The 18,438-nt window shown below is 37.9% G+C and overlaps 1 protein-coding gene across 5 annotated transcripts; it reads left to right on the top strand.

The window, feature by feature from the left end:
* Window positions 1-682: 682 nt before the first annotated feature.
* loxl3b (lysyl oxidase-like 3b) lies at window positions 683-17,258 on the top strand. Of its 5 annotated transcripts, XM_089116869.1 has the most exons (17): window positions 683-794; window positions 3,769-4,102; window positions 4,189-4,352; window positions 4,657-4,874; window positions 5,951-6,007; window positions 6,742-6,816; window positions 8,206-8,413; window positions 8,524-8,704; window positions 9,232-9,386; window positions 10,481-10,651; window positions 11,546-11,701; window positions 12,395-12,554; window positions 13,832-14,075; window positions 15,502-15,617; window positions 15,708-15,844; window positions 15,946-16,057; window positions 16,528-17,258. In XM_089116869.1, exons 2-17 carry the CDS (start codon window positions 3,775-3,777, stop codon window positions 16,599-16,601), a joined length of 2,556 nt encoding a protein of 851 aa, XP_088972995.1. In that variant the 5' UTR covers window positions 683-794; window positions 3,769-3,774; the 3' UTR covers window positions 16,602-17,258. The 5 variants fall into 5 exon arrangements, with proteins under 5 accessions (XP_088972995.1, XP_088972994.1, XP_088972993.1 ...); XM_089116868.1 differs by lacking the exon at window positions 11,546-11,701; XM_089116867.1 differs by lacking the exon at window positions 11,546-11,701 and having other exon boundaries at window positions 683-896.
* Window positions 17,259-18,438: the final 1,180 nt, after the last annotated feature.

The raw sequence follows: 18,438 nt of genomic DNA, 5'->3' as shown, positions 1-18,438 counted from the left end.
AAATAACAGTTACTGAGTTTTGTTTTGTTTATGAGTAGAACATAGGCCTACATAGATTCAGTGTGCAGGTGTTACAGATGCTATTCATTTTTTTACAGTCTATGACCAAGACAGAACATTATGTGCTAGCTATACACTCTAACCTTTAACCATTAACCATACTCTCATACTTCCAAAACTAGTTGTGTTCAATAAATGCAGATGTTGAATGTGTCTTCTGTCTTCTTGGTGGGGGGAGGATCTAACAGTGCATGTGCAGTATGAGTGTCATCACTTTCTGATTGGAGGAATAAGACCTGTTGACACTGTCCCTACTAGTCTCCCTTCAACTTTTGATTTTATAATGTATTAGTAAAAGCTGACTTTTTAACTAAGATTAATGAATGCTTATATAACGTTCATATAGTTAAATAATGTTATCAAATGAAACGTTATTGTAAAATCTTGTATCACTAGCAACGTGTTTTTTTCAAAACCCCTTCATGCAATTTTACAAACGTAAAACGTGACTGACCAGAAGAACGTTCCGTTATGTGAACAGTAGGAAAATCTTTTCCTGAACTGTGAAAGGGCTATGTGTGTTTTTCCTCAAATAAATCCTGCCCCTTTTTCATTCGAGTGAAGTCGTCCACATGTCAGCTCCACCTCTCCCCCCGTCCCCCGTCTTTCCCATCTCTCTCTCTCCCACCCGCACGACTGTCCAGCTGGCAATTCACTCCCATTACAGTCATTATCACCGCTCATTAGGTGCCTTTCTTTGCTTCATACAGGGTCTCGCAGGTCTCCTGAAACAGGTATCCCATTCTTTTCTGGATGCTTTTCAGGTCTGTGCATAAATACAAACCGCATGAAACTGTGCTAAGATTGTGTGGGAAGTAACCGACTAACAACTAAAGGTAAGGGGAAAATAAAAATGATCTGCCTTTTATATTCGTCTACGACTCACAAAAGTTTACTCTTTTGTTGAAAAAGTAGGCTAAAAAAGTGTCAAATAGGCTTTGATCGTCTGAGAAAGCAGCTGGGCGCCAGGTAACGTTAGCCTATAGATTATATATCTAATTTTTGTCAATAAAAGATATCAACGCATTTTTTAACTGTAGGCTATGCGTACTTATATGTGTTTTAAAGAAAACTGTTACGGAAGTTCATTTTCTCCTCACCCGCTTGTATTTCTTAAGGATGTGTTCAACGGTCCTTTCTTTGCGTAACGTTAACGTTACGTTAAGACCTGAACTAGATTTGGAGTCACTGTAAATAAATATATAAACATTTGTATTTCGCCGTCACATGTTTACTTTATGAACTTTATGTTAAATAGTAAATTGGTCCACTAACTTACCCATATAATCTCCTCATACCATGGGATCCAGATCTAGCCGAGTCTCGCCGTTAACTCAGCACATTTGTTTATTTAAGCATTTCAACTTTATGTTTGCAGATGACATGATTTAAAATTGTGTACTTAATGCTGTCAGTTTGGTTTAAATATGATTGAAATACCATTATCATTGCGTGTGCTTGGGAATGTGTTCCTGAGCTACCGAAAATCTGTTTTCAATTGCGCGCCAGTCTCTTTACTACCTTGTATAATTGGATCCATCCACGGAAGGAAAAAAGTCGTTTGTCTATTCAACTTTGACACGTTTTGCACATGTAACATTCTTGAAATTACTAATATGACTTGTCTTATGAAGATTTAATTGGCCTATTTTGATCAGCATTAGTACAAAAGTGACAAAGGAAATATGAGACATTGATATCTCTAAATATCTCTTGTGAACAGAATAGTTTATTTGTAATTCATAGCAAGTCAACCTTTCATGTTGACAAATTATGCAAGTATGAACATTTTAGTGTGTGTATTTACCATATATCAATGCTATGAAATTCCCTTTGCAAAACAAATGAGTTTGCCATTTTATTCCCCCAAATTTTGACATTTCACTTTATATGAGGTGGCCTTAACTATGTACTAACAATAAAGACCTACAAGACTGTGGATTACTACACGTTGTTCTGGAAAATTCCCACATTTACTTTTTTACATACATGGGTTTGATGTATGGTTATAATGGGAGTAAAGGTATAGGGTTAGAGTGTAATATTGGGGTAATAGTTGAGTTACAGTAAGAGGTAAAGTATATCTACAAATGCTAATTAAATAAATGGTAAATGGATTGCATTTATATAGTGCTTTCCCAGACCCAATGGCCATCAAAGCGCTTTACATAATGCCTCACCCATTCACTCATTCATACAGTACACTGACATTAATAATTAAATGCAAGTATGTAATTACAATGCATCAACATGTAGCTACATAGTTAAGTTAAGGCCACCTAATATAAAGTGTGCCCAAATTATGTAAAGCTATTTGAAAAGTGAGTTTTAAAAGTCTATTTTCTTAAAGTTCACTGGGCCAAAAGTGGCTATATTTAAAGGAAATATTAGGGAATCACCCTTATATGAGGATCTGCAGGGTTAGTGAAGTTTTTATATGGATTTAAGTTTGTTATGGCTATATTCAAATGAAGGTAATGCAAAGATGCTGACTAGTCCCAAAGCTGACAGTTGAAGGCCACGTGTTTGGGTAACGGGTCTGTAAGATTTACATTCCTTTGTGGCCTACATGGCTCCAGAATGACTTGTCTGTTAAGCTGTTGTTACATTAGTGAAATCCCATAACCGCACTGGTGAGGGGCTGTTATATTATCATCCTCATCAGTAGTTGTCAGTTTCCTACCCACTTTTACTACAATACGCGGGTACCCCAGGGTGTGTTGGGAATCTAGGAGACATGCATAAACCTTTGATCTGTGGGTAAATCTCAAGAAATCACATCTGAGACTCATTTTGCCATCCACCATATTTTTTTTTTAATAAAACAATTATTAATGGAGTATATTTTACAAGAAAATTCCTAGTCTTTCTATTTCATATTTAATTCAGTGTGTTACTTGCCATTTCTTTGCAAAATTTACTAGCAGTTTCTGAATGAAAATTGTTTCGCAGTAAATCCTACACCAGTTTTTTTTTTTCTGTGCAGTCTTTTTTTTTAACAGTAATTAGAAATAATTTCACGATAAAGAGAATTTAGGGTGGGTTGTGCTTAATTATCTTAAAAGTTATGTCACGTTATGTTAAATTATGTTATGGCAAAGAAACCCCCCTTAAAAATAGGCTTAATTTCTGCAGAAATCAGAAGTTGTGTAATAGTTTTTTCTTCCCTATTTTGACGTGTATTAACTAAACGTGAAACAGCTTCTCGAACAAGAAAAAATGTAGTTCAGGACTTGATTTTGTCCATCAGGAATTAATTGGATGGTTGCTGTGATGTCATGTGAGTGACAAGTGCCCATGCGCCTTTAAATGCGTCATCAGAGAAGAGATGTTGCAAGTGGAAGGGAAAGTTATTTTGGTTAAAGATTGCGAGGGAAAATGAATTGAAAAAATGAAGATGTGCATGAATATATCAATAAATACAGCAATATTCATTTAAAAAATAAGTTATTACGAATCATTATGATTTCATGGTGACTTAAATTGTCTTTAACCAATTTTGCAGTGAAATGTGACTCATGACATATTTAATTAGCTTCATCCTATCTCATTGAATTTGCTGTAGAAGTGACCAACATGCAATATAAATTTAACAGTGAGCTGGAGCATGTTCTGTGAGCACTTTTGCACACACAAATCAAAACAACATTCGCACTCACACAACAGTAACCGTGTTTCCCCGCTTTGTTTCTATTCCCTGCTGTACAGCCACACATGGAGCCGTGTCAGTGGTTGCTACACATTGTTGTCGTCGTACATAATGCTTGGATTCAATCATGCTTTGCCCAAACCCCAGCGCCAGTACGCTCAAGCCCCACACCGACCCCTCTGACGGCACAGGGCCCAGAGACTCTGAAGTTCCGTCTGTCTGGTTTCCCCAGGAAACACAACGAGGGGCGAATTGAGGTGTTTTACAAAGGCGAGTGGGGGACCATCTGTGATGATGACTTTTCACTGGCCAATGCCCATGTCCTCTGTCGCCAGCTTGGCTTCGTGTCCGCCACGGGCTGGGCACACAGCGCCAAGTATGGGAAGGGCACAGGTAAATGTGACCACATTCACTCAGACCAGATATAAAGCGATATCTGCATTCCTGGTATGTGCTCAGAGAGTTTGTGTTTGTTTCAGGGAAGATTTGGCTTGACAATGTGCAGTGCAGTGGCAGTGAAAGGAGTGTGTCGGTGTGTAAATCTCGTGGCTGGGGCAACAGTGACTGCACTCATGATGAGGACGCTGGAGTGATTTGTAAAGATGAGAGACTGCCGGGATACGTGGACTCCAACGTTATAGAGGTAAATGACCCTACACCAGTGTTTAAATGTGAGAGCTTCAACTTTAACTTATTTCAGTTAGTTGCCAAGGCAACATTTCAAATTTGAAGTTTATCGTCTAATAGTTGTATTTTATTTTATTTCAGCTTCATTTCAATCTTTTTTTTTTTTTTTTTTTGCTTTAGATTTAGGTTTAATAAACAATAATAACCTGATCTAACATGCAGGAAGCACTTCAAGCACTGCTTTCGCACATGCTTCTTCACTTTCTGCTCGTTTAACGGTCCACATAGATTCTATTCTTTGCGTTGTGCGTTTCTCTCAGGTGCGGGTAGATGAGAAAAAAGTGGAGGAGGTCCGTTTGCGTGCTGTGTTTACCGGGGCAACTAAACGGATGCCGGTCACTGAGGGAGTGGTGGAAGTCAAGAATAAGGACGGGTGGGCTCAGATCTGCGATAATGGTTGGACGCCCAAAAATTCTCGAGTGGTTTGTGGCATGATGGGATTCCCCCACGAGAAGAAGGTCAACAAGAGCTTCTACAAGTGAGTGTTGATTACATGTTGAAGATGGGGCGGGAATGGTAATTGGCCATGGAAGCATTGTTACAAAAACCCGCCCCCACTAAAACCATTTTTACACAGCTCTTTTTAGACTTAATAGTCTGATTTGAGCATATGTGTATTCATATGTCTTGTGTGTGTGGCATTTCACTATACTGTGGCTGTTTAGCCAATGTGAGAGGAAGTTATGTTTACTTTCTCAGTCATCCGTGAAATGCAGTTTCGCCCTAGCAGCATACACACAGTTTAAACCACAGACAAACACCTGAAGAAGGAAACTATTGCGTAGGTGCACGACATTCATGCAGACTAATTAGTAGAAAGCACACTGGGGTCTCATCCCCCAAATCCAGTGGAATGTTACAAGAATGTTCCACTTACAGGAATAAGGCCTTTGTAAAGTTTCCAGACTTAGACAAGACAATTAGTAAAGATTTGATAATGAGCTTAGTGGATGTCTGTGTGCTTATGCCTGTCTGCATTTAATTCCCATGTGTTGTTTTATAGACTACATGAAGGTTTCATTTCTCAATCTGTCTCCCTACGGCACGTACGCACCATTACCGACCCACATTCCTGGATCAATTGCACACTGTGACTGATGAGGTTTCCATAACCTCAGGAAATCTGAAAAAATGTCATAAGTTGACATATTTAAAGCATGACAAAAGATTATTAAAACTTAATGATTTCGAACTTTTAATTTAGCCATTACAAAGTGCAATTTTTAAAAGTGCATTAAGAAACAGTGAACGTTTACTCTTTCTAAGTACACATAAGTGACCTTTTATTTAATTAATATTATATTATCTGCAAGTACATTTTTTAATTCTACACTTTTAAGCACACTACAAATGCACATTCAATACAAATAAGCGACTTTTTTTTTTTTTACAATAGTATGATCATTTATATCAAGTAAGTGTTATGGTGATCCAGATGCTACACAACCTTTCCTATCTCAAACAGCATGAACTGTCCTGAAGTGGACAAAGAAAAATAAAGATGCAGTAGTCAGTGTGTATGAGTGCTTGACCCCATTTCCCTGTTTTCAACAGGCATCTCAGAAAGAGATCTGCTGAGACAAAAGCTAAAGTTAAAGTAACAGCCACCAGGTACCCTCTGAGGGAAAGTAACCAGTAGTGTTCTTTCCCTAGAAGACTGAAGCACATATCGTGGCTTTAGTAGTGATCTTAAACGCAGCACTATTAGTGTTTGTAATCCTCTAACTAACTTCAGTCTAATGCGTGCTTTAGTAAATTATCCTTTTGTGATTGAGTTGTGTTGATTTGCTCTCTCAGTGAAGTGTGTGTGTGTGAGTGAGTGAGTGTATATCTGAGAGAGTGGTGGACGTAAGATTTCCCCATGAAGAACTTATTACCATCTGTTAGTTTTACTCACATAGTTTTGAAATGAGGCTGTGCTTGTGTAAGAGTTAAAGCTTTCGAGGGAGATATCTTGAAACAGAATCCCTTATAATAATACTAACACAAACCCCTTCTTCTTGCTTACTGCACATTCACTTCAGATATGTGCGCTTCTAATGTGCTTGTTTCAATGTGTATATAACAGGCATGGGAAAGTTAAATCACCTCTAACAATATTTTTGTAAACAAAATATTTTGTAGTTCTCATTTTACAAAGTTTCTGTTTCTGTCACATAACATAATTATTATATACCAAATAACCTGTGATACACTGTTAAATCTTGTTAAATCTTTAAAAAAAAAAAAAACCTTAAATCTCATTGCACTCTTTTCCATGCAGCTGGTATGTATATGTGTCCATATGCATCCTGGATGTTGCAGTGGACATTTTAGTGAATGCTTAATGGATGTTTGCATTACAGGCAGGGGCCCAAAGCTAAGGCTATCACTAAAACTAGCTCTAAGCCTAAACCGGGCAAATCAGCTGTGGATAAAAGGTAACCTTGGTAAAAAGGTGAAAACATACAGTACTACAATGCCTTCATGTCTCAGACCTTTCTAACCTTTTCTTTTGTTCTCTAAATCTAAATGTGTTGGCACTAAAGGCTGCATTACTACTACTATTTTAGAAATTGGTTAAAAGATAGAGAATAAAAAGGAATAATGGAATAAAAAAATATGTAGACATACATTGCTATTCAAAGCATTGGAGTCAAAGATATATTTCAGAAATTACACATTAAAGTGTGAACAGTGAACTTTTTAAAGAGACATTCCCTGACTTCCTAGGTTGTCTAAATGCCGAAAGAGCTATTCTGTACTGTAATGTCACTGTTTAATGCAAAGACTATAGTCTCACATAACCAAATATAGTCTCAAATATAGGCCCAAACTATCATTACAGTCATTTTAATTACCTCATCTGTTGACATGATTCAGAGGCAGAGATAGTAGAAACATTCAGATTGCTGTGATAAGATACTTTCTTAACTGCCTGCTGTTTTCTCAAAACTGTCATTTTTGTTGTGTATTTGTATTTTGTATTTTATAGTATTTGACTACAAAGGTATTTCCAACTTCTTTTTACTTATAAGCAAAGAGTGAAAAAGTACTTTGCCGTAAGTATATCGCAGTGGGCATAGCATGAGCCGTAAGTTGCTGGCTGGAGTTCACTTAATAGCCACTGGTGTCGCTAATAACAAAGGTTTCTGAATTCTACATATAGCTCCTTTAAATTGATCAAAAATGCCATTAAATATATTTATAAAGTTACAAAAGATTTGCATTTAAATTAAATACGGCTCTTTTGAAATTTGATTTTTTAATTGCTCCTTTTCAATTTGATAATAATAATAATAAATGTTCCTTGAGCTCCAAATCAGCAAATTATAATGATTTCAGAAGGATTGTGTGACACTGAAGATTCAGGAATAAAAAATATTTTTAAATATATTCACATAGAAAACTTGTTATAAATTATAATAATATTCCACAATATTACTGTTTTTACTGCACTATTTTGATCAAATAAATGCAGCCTTGGTTAGCAGAAAAAAATTATACCGACTCCAAACCATTGAATCATACTGTACATTATGCAATTTTGTTGTGCTGTTGTATGTCATTGTTAAGGACTTGAATGAGAATAAGATGAGTTCATTAAATACACTGTCCAAAATTAACAAAATGCAGCAAGAAAAGCATCTTTCAATTAAAAAAAAAATCAGAGAAAATATGTGACTTTAGAAATTATGCTGATTACATTTACTCTAGAATATTGTGTTGAGTGTGTAAACATCTTTATCAGACCTAACCTTATTATGGACCTTAATCTAAAAAGAATGTGCATGTAAAAATGGTAAGTATGTCCTTCACTTCTCTCTCAGGCTGTATGCTGAGCGGCAGAAGAGCCGCTTCCTGGTTCATTCAGTGGCATGCTTAGGCACAGAAGTGCACTTGGCTGCATGTCCTCTAGAGTTTAACGATGGCAATGCCACAGAGTCGTGCCCTGGAGGAATGCCTGCTGTGGTCAGCTGTGTACCTGGTCCACTGTACGCTCAGAGCACTGCCATGAGGAAGAAACTCAAGATGCAGGTAAAGTGTGTTCTTGTGTTTGATACATGCAAAAGACTCACTTTTACATGCATTTCATTAGCGCTGTGGATACTAATTATTTTAAACTTTCTTCCTCTCTTTCTCATCAGTCTACTATACGCCTGAAGGGTGGAGCGAAACATGGTGAGGGCCGTGTCGAGGTGTTGAAGGGCAGTGAATGGGGGACGGTTTGCGATGATCGCTGGAACCTGCTCTCTGCCAGCGTCGTATGCAGAGAATTGGGCTTCGGCTCTGCTAAAGAAGCCCTCACAGGTGCTCGCATGGGACAAGGTAAGAATCCAAAGGAGTAACCAAATGTAATACACAGGCTTTTTTTGTGGCTGCTGCGCCTTGGACTCATCAGAGATAACAACCCATCACTGAATAATATAAATGCCCTCATTTATTACCCCACTGTCTGAAATATTTCATTCTGATTGCCTTGGTCAGTTGGTACGATCTGATAATGACCAGGAAACTATAACTGCCCGTCATCCCTGGCAAACCATTCTCCTGTATAGCTTTGCAAGTTTTATATCATGTAACTAAAACATTGATTTCTTTAATCTGCCCTGGACGCAACAGCTTAAAAGCGCATTGATTTTTTGTGGACATCCATTTTGTCCAGTCTTTCATTTGGAAATTTATTTTGCATTGTAGTGACATTCATCCATTTTTAATTGTGGCCTGTGTTCTAATACTTTTTAGGGCCACTGTTTACGTGGGTAAAGTTATTAGCTACACACTTTTATATTTGTTTTAACTGTGTCAGTATGAATTTGACATCTTACTATAGATATTCTTCTGTTTTCTCTCAGGGTTGGGGCCTATCCATATGAATGAGGTGCAGTGCACAGGTCATGAGCGATCTCTGTGGAACTGCCGCTATAAAAACATCACTGCTGAGGACTGCAAACACACTGAAGATGCTTCAGTCCGCTGTAATGTCCCATATATGGGCAATGAGAAGACGGTCAGAGCAACACATATACTCATACTCATAACCTTTCTTCTTTTAGTTTGTTATTTGTTTTACCAAATTCAAATAATGTATTTGAACACATGATTTACACATGCTTAATTTTATGGCATTTTAACACATGTGTAGATCATGTGTCTGTCATTCTGATGTTTTGATGATGCTTGTTTCTCAATTCAAGGAGAACACAGCAACGATCAAATAAATGAATGATGTTCTGCTTAATATTCATTTTGACTCAAAATGGATGACTGGGGTGTTGGGTATCATTGTCTGTATCAAGAGACAATTACTGTAATTACTCATCTGTTTTGCGATTTGTGATTATGATCTCAACAGATGATCAACACACCTTAACAATTATGCACTTACTGCTAGAAAACCTCCTTTATGCATGTATGGTCACCGGGGATAGTTGTCACACTATAAATATACTTAGTATGTTGTTTCCGATAGTACGTCTTCATGAGGGAGTCACTGAATCATTCACTCAACTAATTTATCTTATATATATATGGTCCAACAGCACAAAAAAAGAAGAAAAAAAGAATTATGTCTGTCAAATCAAAATTCATATATCAGATATTCAGATTAATTTTTTCATTAAAAAAATTTGGAACCACATATATATATATATATATATATATATATATACACTTTAGTTAATACTTTCATTCAGCAAGCAGATTGATCAATACAATTGATCAAAAGTGACAGTAAAGAAATTTCTAAAGTTACAACACATATCTACTTCATATAAATTCTGTCCTTTTGAACTTTTTATTCATTAAAAAAATACTAAAAAAAGGTATCATGGTTTCTTCAAAAATATTAAGCAGCACTATTTTAAACTTTGATAATAATAAATGTGTCTTGAGCAGCAAATCAGCGTATTACAATGATTTCTGAAGGATCATGTGACATTAAAGACTGGAGTAATGGCTGCTGAAAAAAAATTGTAGCGAAAATTAAATTTAAAAACAAACAAAAGTACAACCTGAGTAAGAAGTGTGACAATTATCCCCGGTCTCACCTAAAATCTAATTGAACTCCCTCTTACTGCTTGTCCCTGGTTGTGCCCTGCTTAGGTGCGCATCTTAGGGGGCCGAACTCGCTATGAGGGCCGTGTGGAGGTGTTATATACTGAGCCCAACGGGACGTTGCGCTGGGGCCTGATCTGTGGAGAAGGCTGGGGCACTGAGGAGGCCATGGTTGTGTGCAGGCAGCTGGGCCTCGGGTACGCCAACCATGGTCTACAAGTAGGATGCTAACAGTAACAGCAACACACACTTGCATGCTACCTGCTACCATCGAAAATAATCAGATGGTGCTGGCTTACACACTCCCTCATTCATATTCAAAGCCTTGAACTTTGAAAACCACATGAAAACACAGAGTCAGTGCATGTTGTACAAAGATAGAAGGAAAAACCCTGCTGAAAAGATCAGTCAGCTCTAGCCACAGTTTGCTAATGAACAGCTAGACCAGCACCAAACTAGTACTAACCAGCCATGCTGTTCAATACTAGGCCTCCTTTATAAAAACATGCATAGAATGACTAAATGTGAAGGAACTACAATTTCCGAAATGTTCCTATGAAGGATTTATGAACACAGAGACCCAAAAATTATCATTAAAGGGGCAATAAGTTATTTCTGAGAAACGCTGTTGAAAATTTTAATAAACACTTGTACATAGCCCTGGCTGTGTAAATAGGAGGAAAAAAACAAAGTGGATCGAACCAATCCACAGAACACTAAAATACTCTTGCAGCCAATCAGCAATAGGGGGCATGTCCGCTCATGATTGGGAATGAGCAAGCATTTGTAGAAAGACTATAGAAAGAGAGATTTACTTAATTAATTAATGCATATTGTGATTGTTGAATTATTTTAATTACTGGTATATACATATGCATAAGGATTTTTTTCCCCGTTGCCTTTATAAATTCCAATTTGTTCCTCAGATTTGAAGGGGTGAAATCCCTGAAATTTGGGTTCAGATGAAATTCTGTGTTTTATAAATGAGGCTCTTGGTCTTCTCAGCAGGGGCGTCTGTCTTTGGTATGGGAGTTAGCATTGAATGGCAGGAGCCAGATTGGTGAGCGTGGTAAGAAATGAGTGTGTTTGACGTTGCGTAGGTTGTGATTTCAGGTGCGTCTGTCGGGTGGGCGCTCACAATATGAAGGGCGAGTGGAGGTGCGGGTGGGGCAGCGTTGGGGCAGTGTATGCAGTGAGGGCTGGACCACCAAAGAGGCCATGGTGGCATGCAGGCAGCTAGGGCTGGGGTTCAGCATGCATGCTATTACAGTGAGTACATGACATACACACATGCTGACGCAGAAGCAGCTGTTTTCCTTCACCAGGAATGTTGGTTTTAGGCAACATAAATGATTAAGAATAATATGTTTCTTCTTGTATTATTTTTATTTTATTTTTTTCAGGAAAATGAGTTGAACTTTTATGACAACTGTATAGACTAGAACAACCTTTGACGGTTTGGATGCTTTGCCCTGTTTTTGTCTGGGTCATATTTTACCCCAAATGAAAGACATTATTAAAAAATTTTAGGACCTATATTTTTTGCTCCGTGACATTTATTTTCATAACTTATTCCACAACCCCATCCCCTCCACGCCACAAATTAACATTACCGTAATGCAAAAAATAAATAATATTTTTTAAATGATCATTTTTCTTTCTTTTTTTATTTTAGAAGGAAGAATGACCTAATCATGTTTTTCCCTGAAATAAGGAAATTACAGAAATAATATTTAAGGACCAATATATTTTTTGCATTGTGACATTATTTTCACAGTTGTTGTCATTTTTTTCTTGATTATAAAAGGTACAGGACTCAACAGTACAACCTACAAATAGTTATGAAAATGGTATTTGAAAATGGCATGTTTACCATGTAGGTCTGTTTTGGATTGTCATTCTCTTCGTAGTAAACTACTTATCACTGTCTGTCTGTGTTTGTTTTGATGCGTGTTTGCTAAGGAAACATGGTATTGGGATAGCAGTAACGTGACAGAGATGGTTATGAGCGGAGTGAAATGTACAGGAGATGAGATGTCTCTAAGCCAGTGCCAACACCACAGAACGGTCAACTGCCAGAAAGCAACTGCACGATTCTCAGCAGGAGTTATCTGCTCAGAAAGTGAGTAATCACATGCACACATGGAAACAAAGTGACCCATTTAAAAGGTCTTTGAATTTGATTGGCTGAGCAGCTGATATTATTATTAGTAGTAGTATTTAGACCAAATGCACTGGTATTTTTACTGATTTTAGCTCTTAAACTGTGTGATTTACAGGACTGTCTTTGTTTGGTGTGGGATAGTATTTTTGAGTAACTCTTTCTGCAGGTTACATTGTTAAACCAGTAAGTGACTGTCTTTATAAGCGAGTCATGATTCATTTATTCAACTGGTTCATTCAAAAACACTGAATAATGCGTCAGAATATACCTACTTCCCTACTCTATAATAGGGGGACGAGAGTACATGAAAACAGTAGTATGTCCGAATTCATTCATAGGCGAAAAGTACCCGGATGACTGACTACTGGCAAGATTCTATAGTGCGCCTCTTATGGACAATTTACTATCCCATGAGGCCATGGGAGATGATTTATGAATAGCAATGAAGCAACACAACTAAAAAGTAACTTGATGTAGTACATCCAGAGTTCATTCATAGTACATAAAACATACTTTTATTAACAGCCTCCAAGTATGTTCCTATTTAAATGTAGTACCTACTTAGTATGCGATTTTGCATAGTATGTCATTTTGAGTGAGTCACTGAATCATTCCTCAACTGATTTGTTTAAAAACCCTGATACATTATGGGATCGAAACACCACTACTGCGCGTTGCACGGAAATGCAAAAAAATAGTAAAATGTAGGTTACTCAGTATAAACTTCTAGTTTCTGGAACTGTTGTATAAAAGCAATGTCATATTCAGAATCTAGTACCGAGTAGTACATTCAGTCATTATATTTTTTATGGGTGACTGGAATTCTCACCTCTCAGTCGGTCAGTCTGCTGCTGATGCCAGACCTAAAGCCGTGGTCAGTCTTGTTTATCTTTCTCTGAGCACTAGGCTGTAGTTAGTGAACCTCATATGGCAAAGGCTTGACTTCAAATGACTTACACCTGTCTGGATTATGTATACAAATGAGACAACATATCATTTTCTTAACTGTTGTACTTTGAGCTAAACTGTTTGTTCAGACATTAAAACCTCAGAAATCCAGTTCAGTTTCCAACTTGCTATGCCATAAAAATAGAAACAAAACTCTAAATCAAATTCCTGGACCAAATATATATATTTATTTTCATCTTTGGACTTTCGTTTTAAATTGCCAGTATGCCGTTACAGAGTTTTCATGTTTTAGCTTGATCTTGACATGGACACGTTTATTTCCCCAGCTGCATCAGATCTAGTGCTGAACGCACCATTAGTGCAGCAGACGACGTATATAGAGGACCGGCCGTTACACATGCTGTACTGTGCGGCAGAGGAGGACTGTCTGTCCAAGAGCGCTGCTGAAGCTAACTGGCCTTACGGTCACCGCCGCCTGCTTCGCTTCTCCTCTCAGATACACAACATCGGACGAGCTGACTTCAGGCCCAAAGCTGGTCGTCACTCGTGGGTGTGGCACGCTTGTCACGGGTAACCGTACTGCTAAACTTTATTTAATCAATAGAGTAAATGAACTGTTATTCATGTTGTGTTGAACATCTGGGTACGCCTTTTGTGTTGCGGGTCAAACTGACCCCCCATTGGTTTCCATACAATTTGTATGAAAGATTGTTTCTGCCACAGAATACAATAATAAAAAGGGTAATTGTGACTTTTGATTTCACAATTCTGACTTTAACTTGCAATTTCATAATAATACCTCAGAATTGCTAGAAATAAACATGCAATTCTGACTTTTCTCTCACAATTGAGAGGATATATATACGGAAGCGTATTGCATTCACTTGAGGAAACAAAATCTACTCTCTTTTTCTGAATTAATGAGTTAATTATCAGAATTACGAGAGAATTTTTCATGGAAAAAAGTTTTTGCTCTTTTTTTCCTGAATTATTGAGTTAATTATCTCAGAATTACAAGAGAATTTTTCATGGAAAAAAGTTTTTGCTCTGTTTTTCTGAATTTCTGAGTTTTTGAGATAATCAAGTCATTAATTCAGAAAAACAGCAAAAAAAAAAAAAAACAATCAATGAAAAATTATCTTGTAACTTATCTGTAAAAATTATCTCGTAATTCTGAGATAATTAACTCATTAATTCAGAAAAGGGGAGTCGATTTTTTTCTTCAAGTGAATGCAATACGCTTCCGTATATATCTATATTGTGAAATAAAAATTGCTATTACCTTTTTTATTTTTAATTCCGTGGCAGAAACAAGCTTCCATAAATGCCTAAATCAACACTACCAAAAAAAAGAACTAAGGATTCATGGAAAAACAGAAAACCACTATTATAACATGTCAGAGATTAAAAATATCACAAATGAGAAATTATAAACTCCTACTGTGTTAAAAAAAAAATCCTCCCTTTGAGTTTGGGCTAAGTTTTACCTACATATTTTTTGTTCAAAATTAGCTGCAGACACAAGTTGAAATTATTTCCTTGATGTTTTTATTTTATGTTTACTTGTGGTGACTATTTGCACAGATGTGTTACAACTAAGTATAAATAGTATCTAACATTTGTATTTAGTGTAATATAGGCTATTTGTAATTGGTGTAAATAGTCTATGCCTTTTTATGCCTGGTTCTCAAACCATTTTGAGAGTAAAATGGGTTTATCACACTTCTTTTAAGCACTGCAACAGACTAGTAATTGTGATCCAAAAAAATAAAATAAAAATAACCAAAAACATAATTTCACAGACTTTTTGGCAAATCAATTAGATGAAGAAACAGCTAATTTACTATTTGACTTTGCATTTAATGTTTCACCAAAAACAAATTGTTTATTAAGTGTTTCAAGCAGTTTAACAATCAAGCGTAGGTTAAATTGACCGACAACACAAAATCCACTGCTTGGGATAAGGATATACAAGTTTATATATTTTACTCCACAGGCATTATCACAGTATGGACATCTTCACACACTATGACCTGATGTCTGCCAATGGCACAAAAGTAGCAGAAGGACACAAAGCCAGCTTCTGCCTGGAGGACTCTGATTGTGAAGAGGGTAAATCACACTCGTCCAAAAACACCATTTACAGTCAGCTCTGTTTACTTAGACAAATTACCAGCGATAACAAATCTGTGTTAATTCTAGGCGTTTCCAAGAGGTACGAGTGTGCTAACTTTGGTGAGCAGGGCATCACCGTGGGATGCTGGGATTTGTATCGCCATGACATTGATTGCCAGTGGATCGACATCACTGATGTCAAACCAGGAAATTATATCCTTCAGGTCAGAAAATGGGTGCAGATCATTGTCCCAATCCCCAAAACTCATCTTTTATTGATCCAAGAGTATCCAGACTTGTTTTTACCTGCTTTTTTTTCTCCTAGGTTGTTATAAATCCTAACTATGAGGTTGCTGAGAGTGATTTCACAAACAATGCCATGAAATGTAACTGCAAATATGACGGCCACAGGATCTGGGTCCATAATTGCCATATTGGTGAGAAATGAATACAAACAAAGCCTCAAAATTACTCGAAAATGTCTGTTTGGAAGAGTATACTACTGTCTCCTGCTACATACTGAATTCTTTTCAATATATACTTTTAAAAGTAGGATAAGAAACAGAATTATGCTACCTTTTTATACAGTGGTGTCGTCATGTGACCTCACGTGATGCAATAACATCGTATGTAATTCAGAGAGTGTTGTCATATTATAATCTTGGAATTAAACCGTTATTTCGCATTTTGACAAACTTTCTTGGCAGTCTAATGAAATAATGATTCAAACAAAAGATTGTGGTTGATATCAATTCCAGTTCTAGTGTGTACTCTGTTGTTGTAGCAATATAAATAACACACTGAAGATAGTAAGAGAATATGGTAGTATGATATTCTGATTATTGTCAAAGTGTTCCCATTGAATGTCAAATACTGAAAGATTTCTTTTTCCATGTCTTCATTTAAGGTGATGCTTTCAGTGAGGAGGCTGAGAAGAAGTTTGAGAAATACCCAGGACAACTCAACAACCAGATCTCGTAATCATGTCACCAGATTGAACTAATTAGCATATTGAGACACTCTGACATTGTAGGTTACTCCAGTCCAGAGTAAAATATTTATTCATTCAAACCAGCCATAAACTAATTATCGTCTCACATTGCAAGTTACCCTAAAAGCTACAATATCCAGTGTTTTAACACAGAGTACAATTGTATTGACATTACCAAAAACAGAACTCCAAAAGACACTCTGGGCCACTGAGTCTGGCTTAAGTAGTGTGAAGATTCGATGCAAATGAACATTTGCCTCAGGCGTGCGGTGGCACAGGTACAGCCTGCTCTGTGTGTTTACAGCGCAACCAGGTGCTTATTTTCTTAAAGGTTTATAAAAAGCCTTGGTGATGCACAGCCAATGTGCTGCAGTCTCTGTGAGTTAAAGTACTTGAATGTTTCGTATTCCAGATGAGCATTCGTGTTTAAAAGCTGTTGCTAAGTGTGAATGTATGTTAAGCTTCAAAGCTCTGACTCAATGTAGGATCCTGTTTTAAATGGTCTTTTATGTATGACTTGTTAAAGCTTCAGTGACATTTTTTCCCCCACATTGTCCTGTTTATGCATTCATGTGTTCAGATACAGTCAAATGAACCCTTTTTTGTCATAGGCAACTTTTATGACAAATAAAGTATTTGAAGTGTAACAATTTGTAATACAAATATTTTGCCAGTATACATAAATTGTCTTTTTTTTTTTTTTTTTTTTACTGTACAAACGTGCGGAAGCTTATAATTGTGACTTTAATCTGACAATTCTGACTTTTTCTGAGGTTTATCTCAGAATTCTGAAATGTGTTTTGACTGGAACTCATCGACATCGGCGATGACAGTTGTGTAGAGTGAAAATCTGAACAGCATTGTGATGACACGTTTCCAGTTCTCTTTCATCATCTCGTGTTCGAGATCCACCTATGGGAAGGGCATCCGTACCTGACCTCTGCAGAAGCATCCAATTGCACCAAGTCTGGCTAGACAGACAGAAGCGCGCGGCCAGTGCCCGATGAGGCCACACCCCTCACCCACGGGCATATAACATCTGGGCGCGCTGCTATTCCTCAGTTGACATTCGCTTCTCGCGACCTCTGTACTCTGCACTGACACAGTTCGGTTGGATTAACGTTACGCTGTCCACTTTCGAGTCTACAGGAGGACATATCGCCAGATCAGCCTCCGCCAGACGTGAGTGACAGTCGTTTTTCTTCAGCCTATCCGCTGTGTTTTTTGCATCCGGAGCCGCCGAGCTCTCGCTGTCCTTCACCTGCTCCTCCTTACATGGCTGCCCGCCACGTATTTTCCGAGTTCTTCACCGCTGGCCCACCCATGGCTATGTGACCGTCTAAACAGCCGCTTCCCCTGGGGAACAGTCCATCACGACGAGCCTGCCCGGCCGCGTGTGGTGCTCTCATCGCCGCTAAGGACCCTCTCGTTCTGCGCGGTCCGCTTGGGCTTAGCACGCTCAAGAAGCTTTGGAGAACCCGGAGAATTGCGGTCATTGTAATTGCTGCCCATGTAGCTTTTTACAAAGCCGGCTTTAGTTGCACTATCCAGCGCACTGTGCTTGGCATTTCTTACTCGGATGGGGGACACGGTGATGATGACGCGCTACCGGGGGACTCCCGGAGCGCCACAAATAAAATATTTGAGCGGTATTCAGCCCAATCCGCATTCCCTGAAGAGGACATCTTCGCGGGAAAACCTCACTCTCGTTGACGAACCGGTACGGTTCCGGCGACGAGGATGACGCGGTCTTTCTAACGTTACCCTAAGCTAGCGCTCACGCGGTTTTGCCTCAGTCGATCCTCCTGGAAGTTTGTGAGCGAGCGG

This window comes from Pimephales promelas, chromosome 11 (assembly GCF_988280905.1).
Source record: "Pimephales promelas chromosome 11, fPimPro1.hap1.1, whole genome shotgun sequence".
NCBI lineage: Eukaryota > Metazoa > Chordata > Actinopteri > Cypriniformes > Leuciscidae > Pimephales > Pimephales promelas.
Note: the sequence above shows the minus strand (reverse complement) of the source record. Positions and strands in the feature narration are given on the sequence as shown.

Excerpts from the sequence above, each read along its gene's own strand:
- loxl3b (XM_089116869.1), top strand. The coding sequence starts at position 3,775 with ATGGAGCCGTGTCAGTGGTTGCTACACATTGTTGTCGTCGTACATAAT. Across the intron at positions 6,008-6,741 it reads GTTAAAGTAACAGCCACCAG|GCAGGGGCCCAAAGCTAAGG; the intron begins GTACCCTCTGAG and ends TTTGCATTACAG. Across the intron at positions 15,845-15,945 it reads CAGGAAATTATATCCTTCAG|GTTGTTATAAATCCTAACTA; the intron begins GTCAGAAAATGG and ends TTTTTCTCCTAG.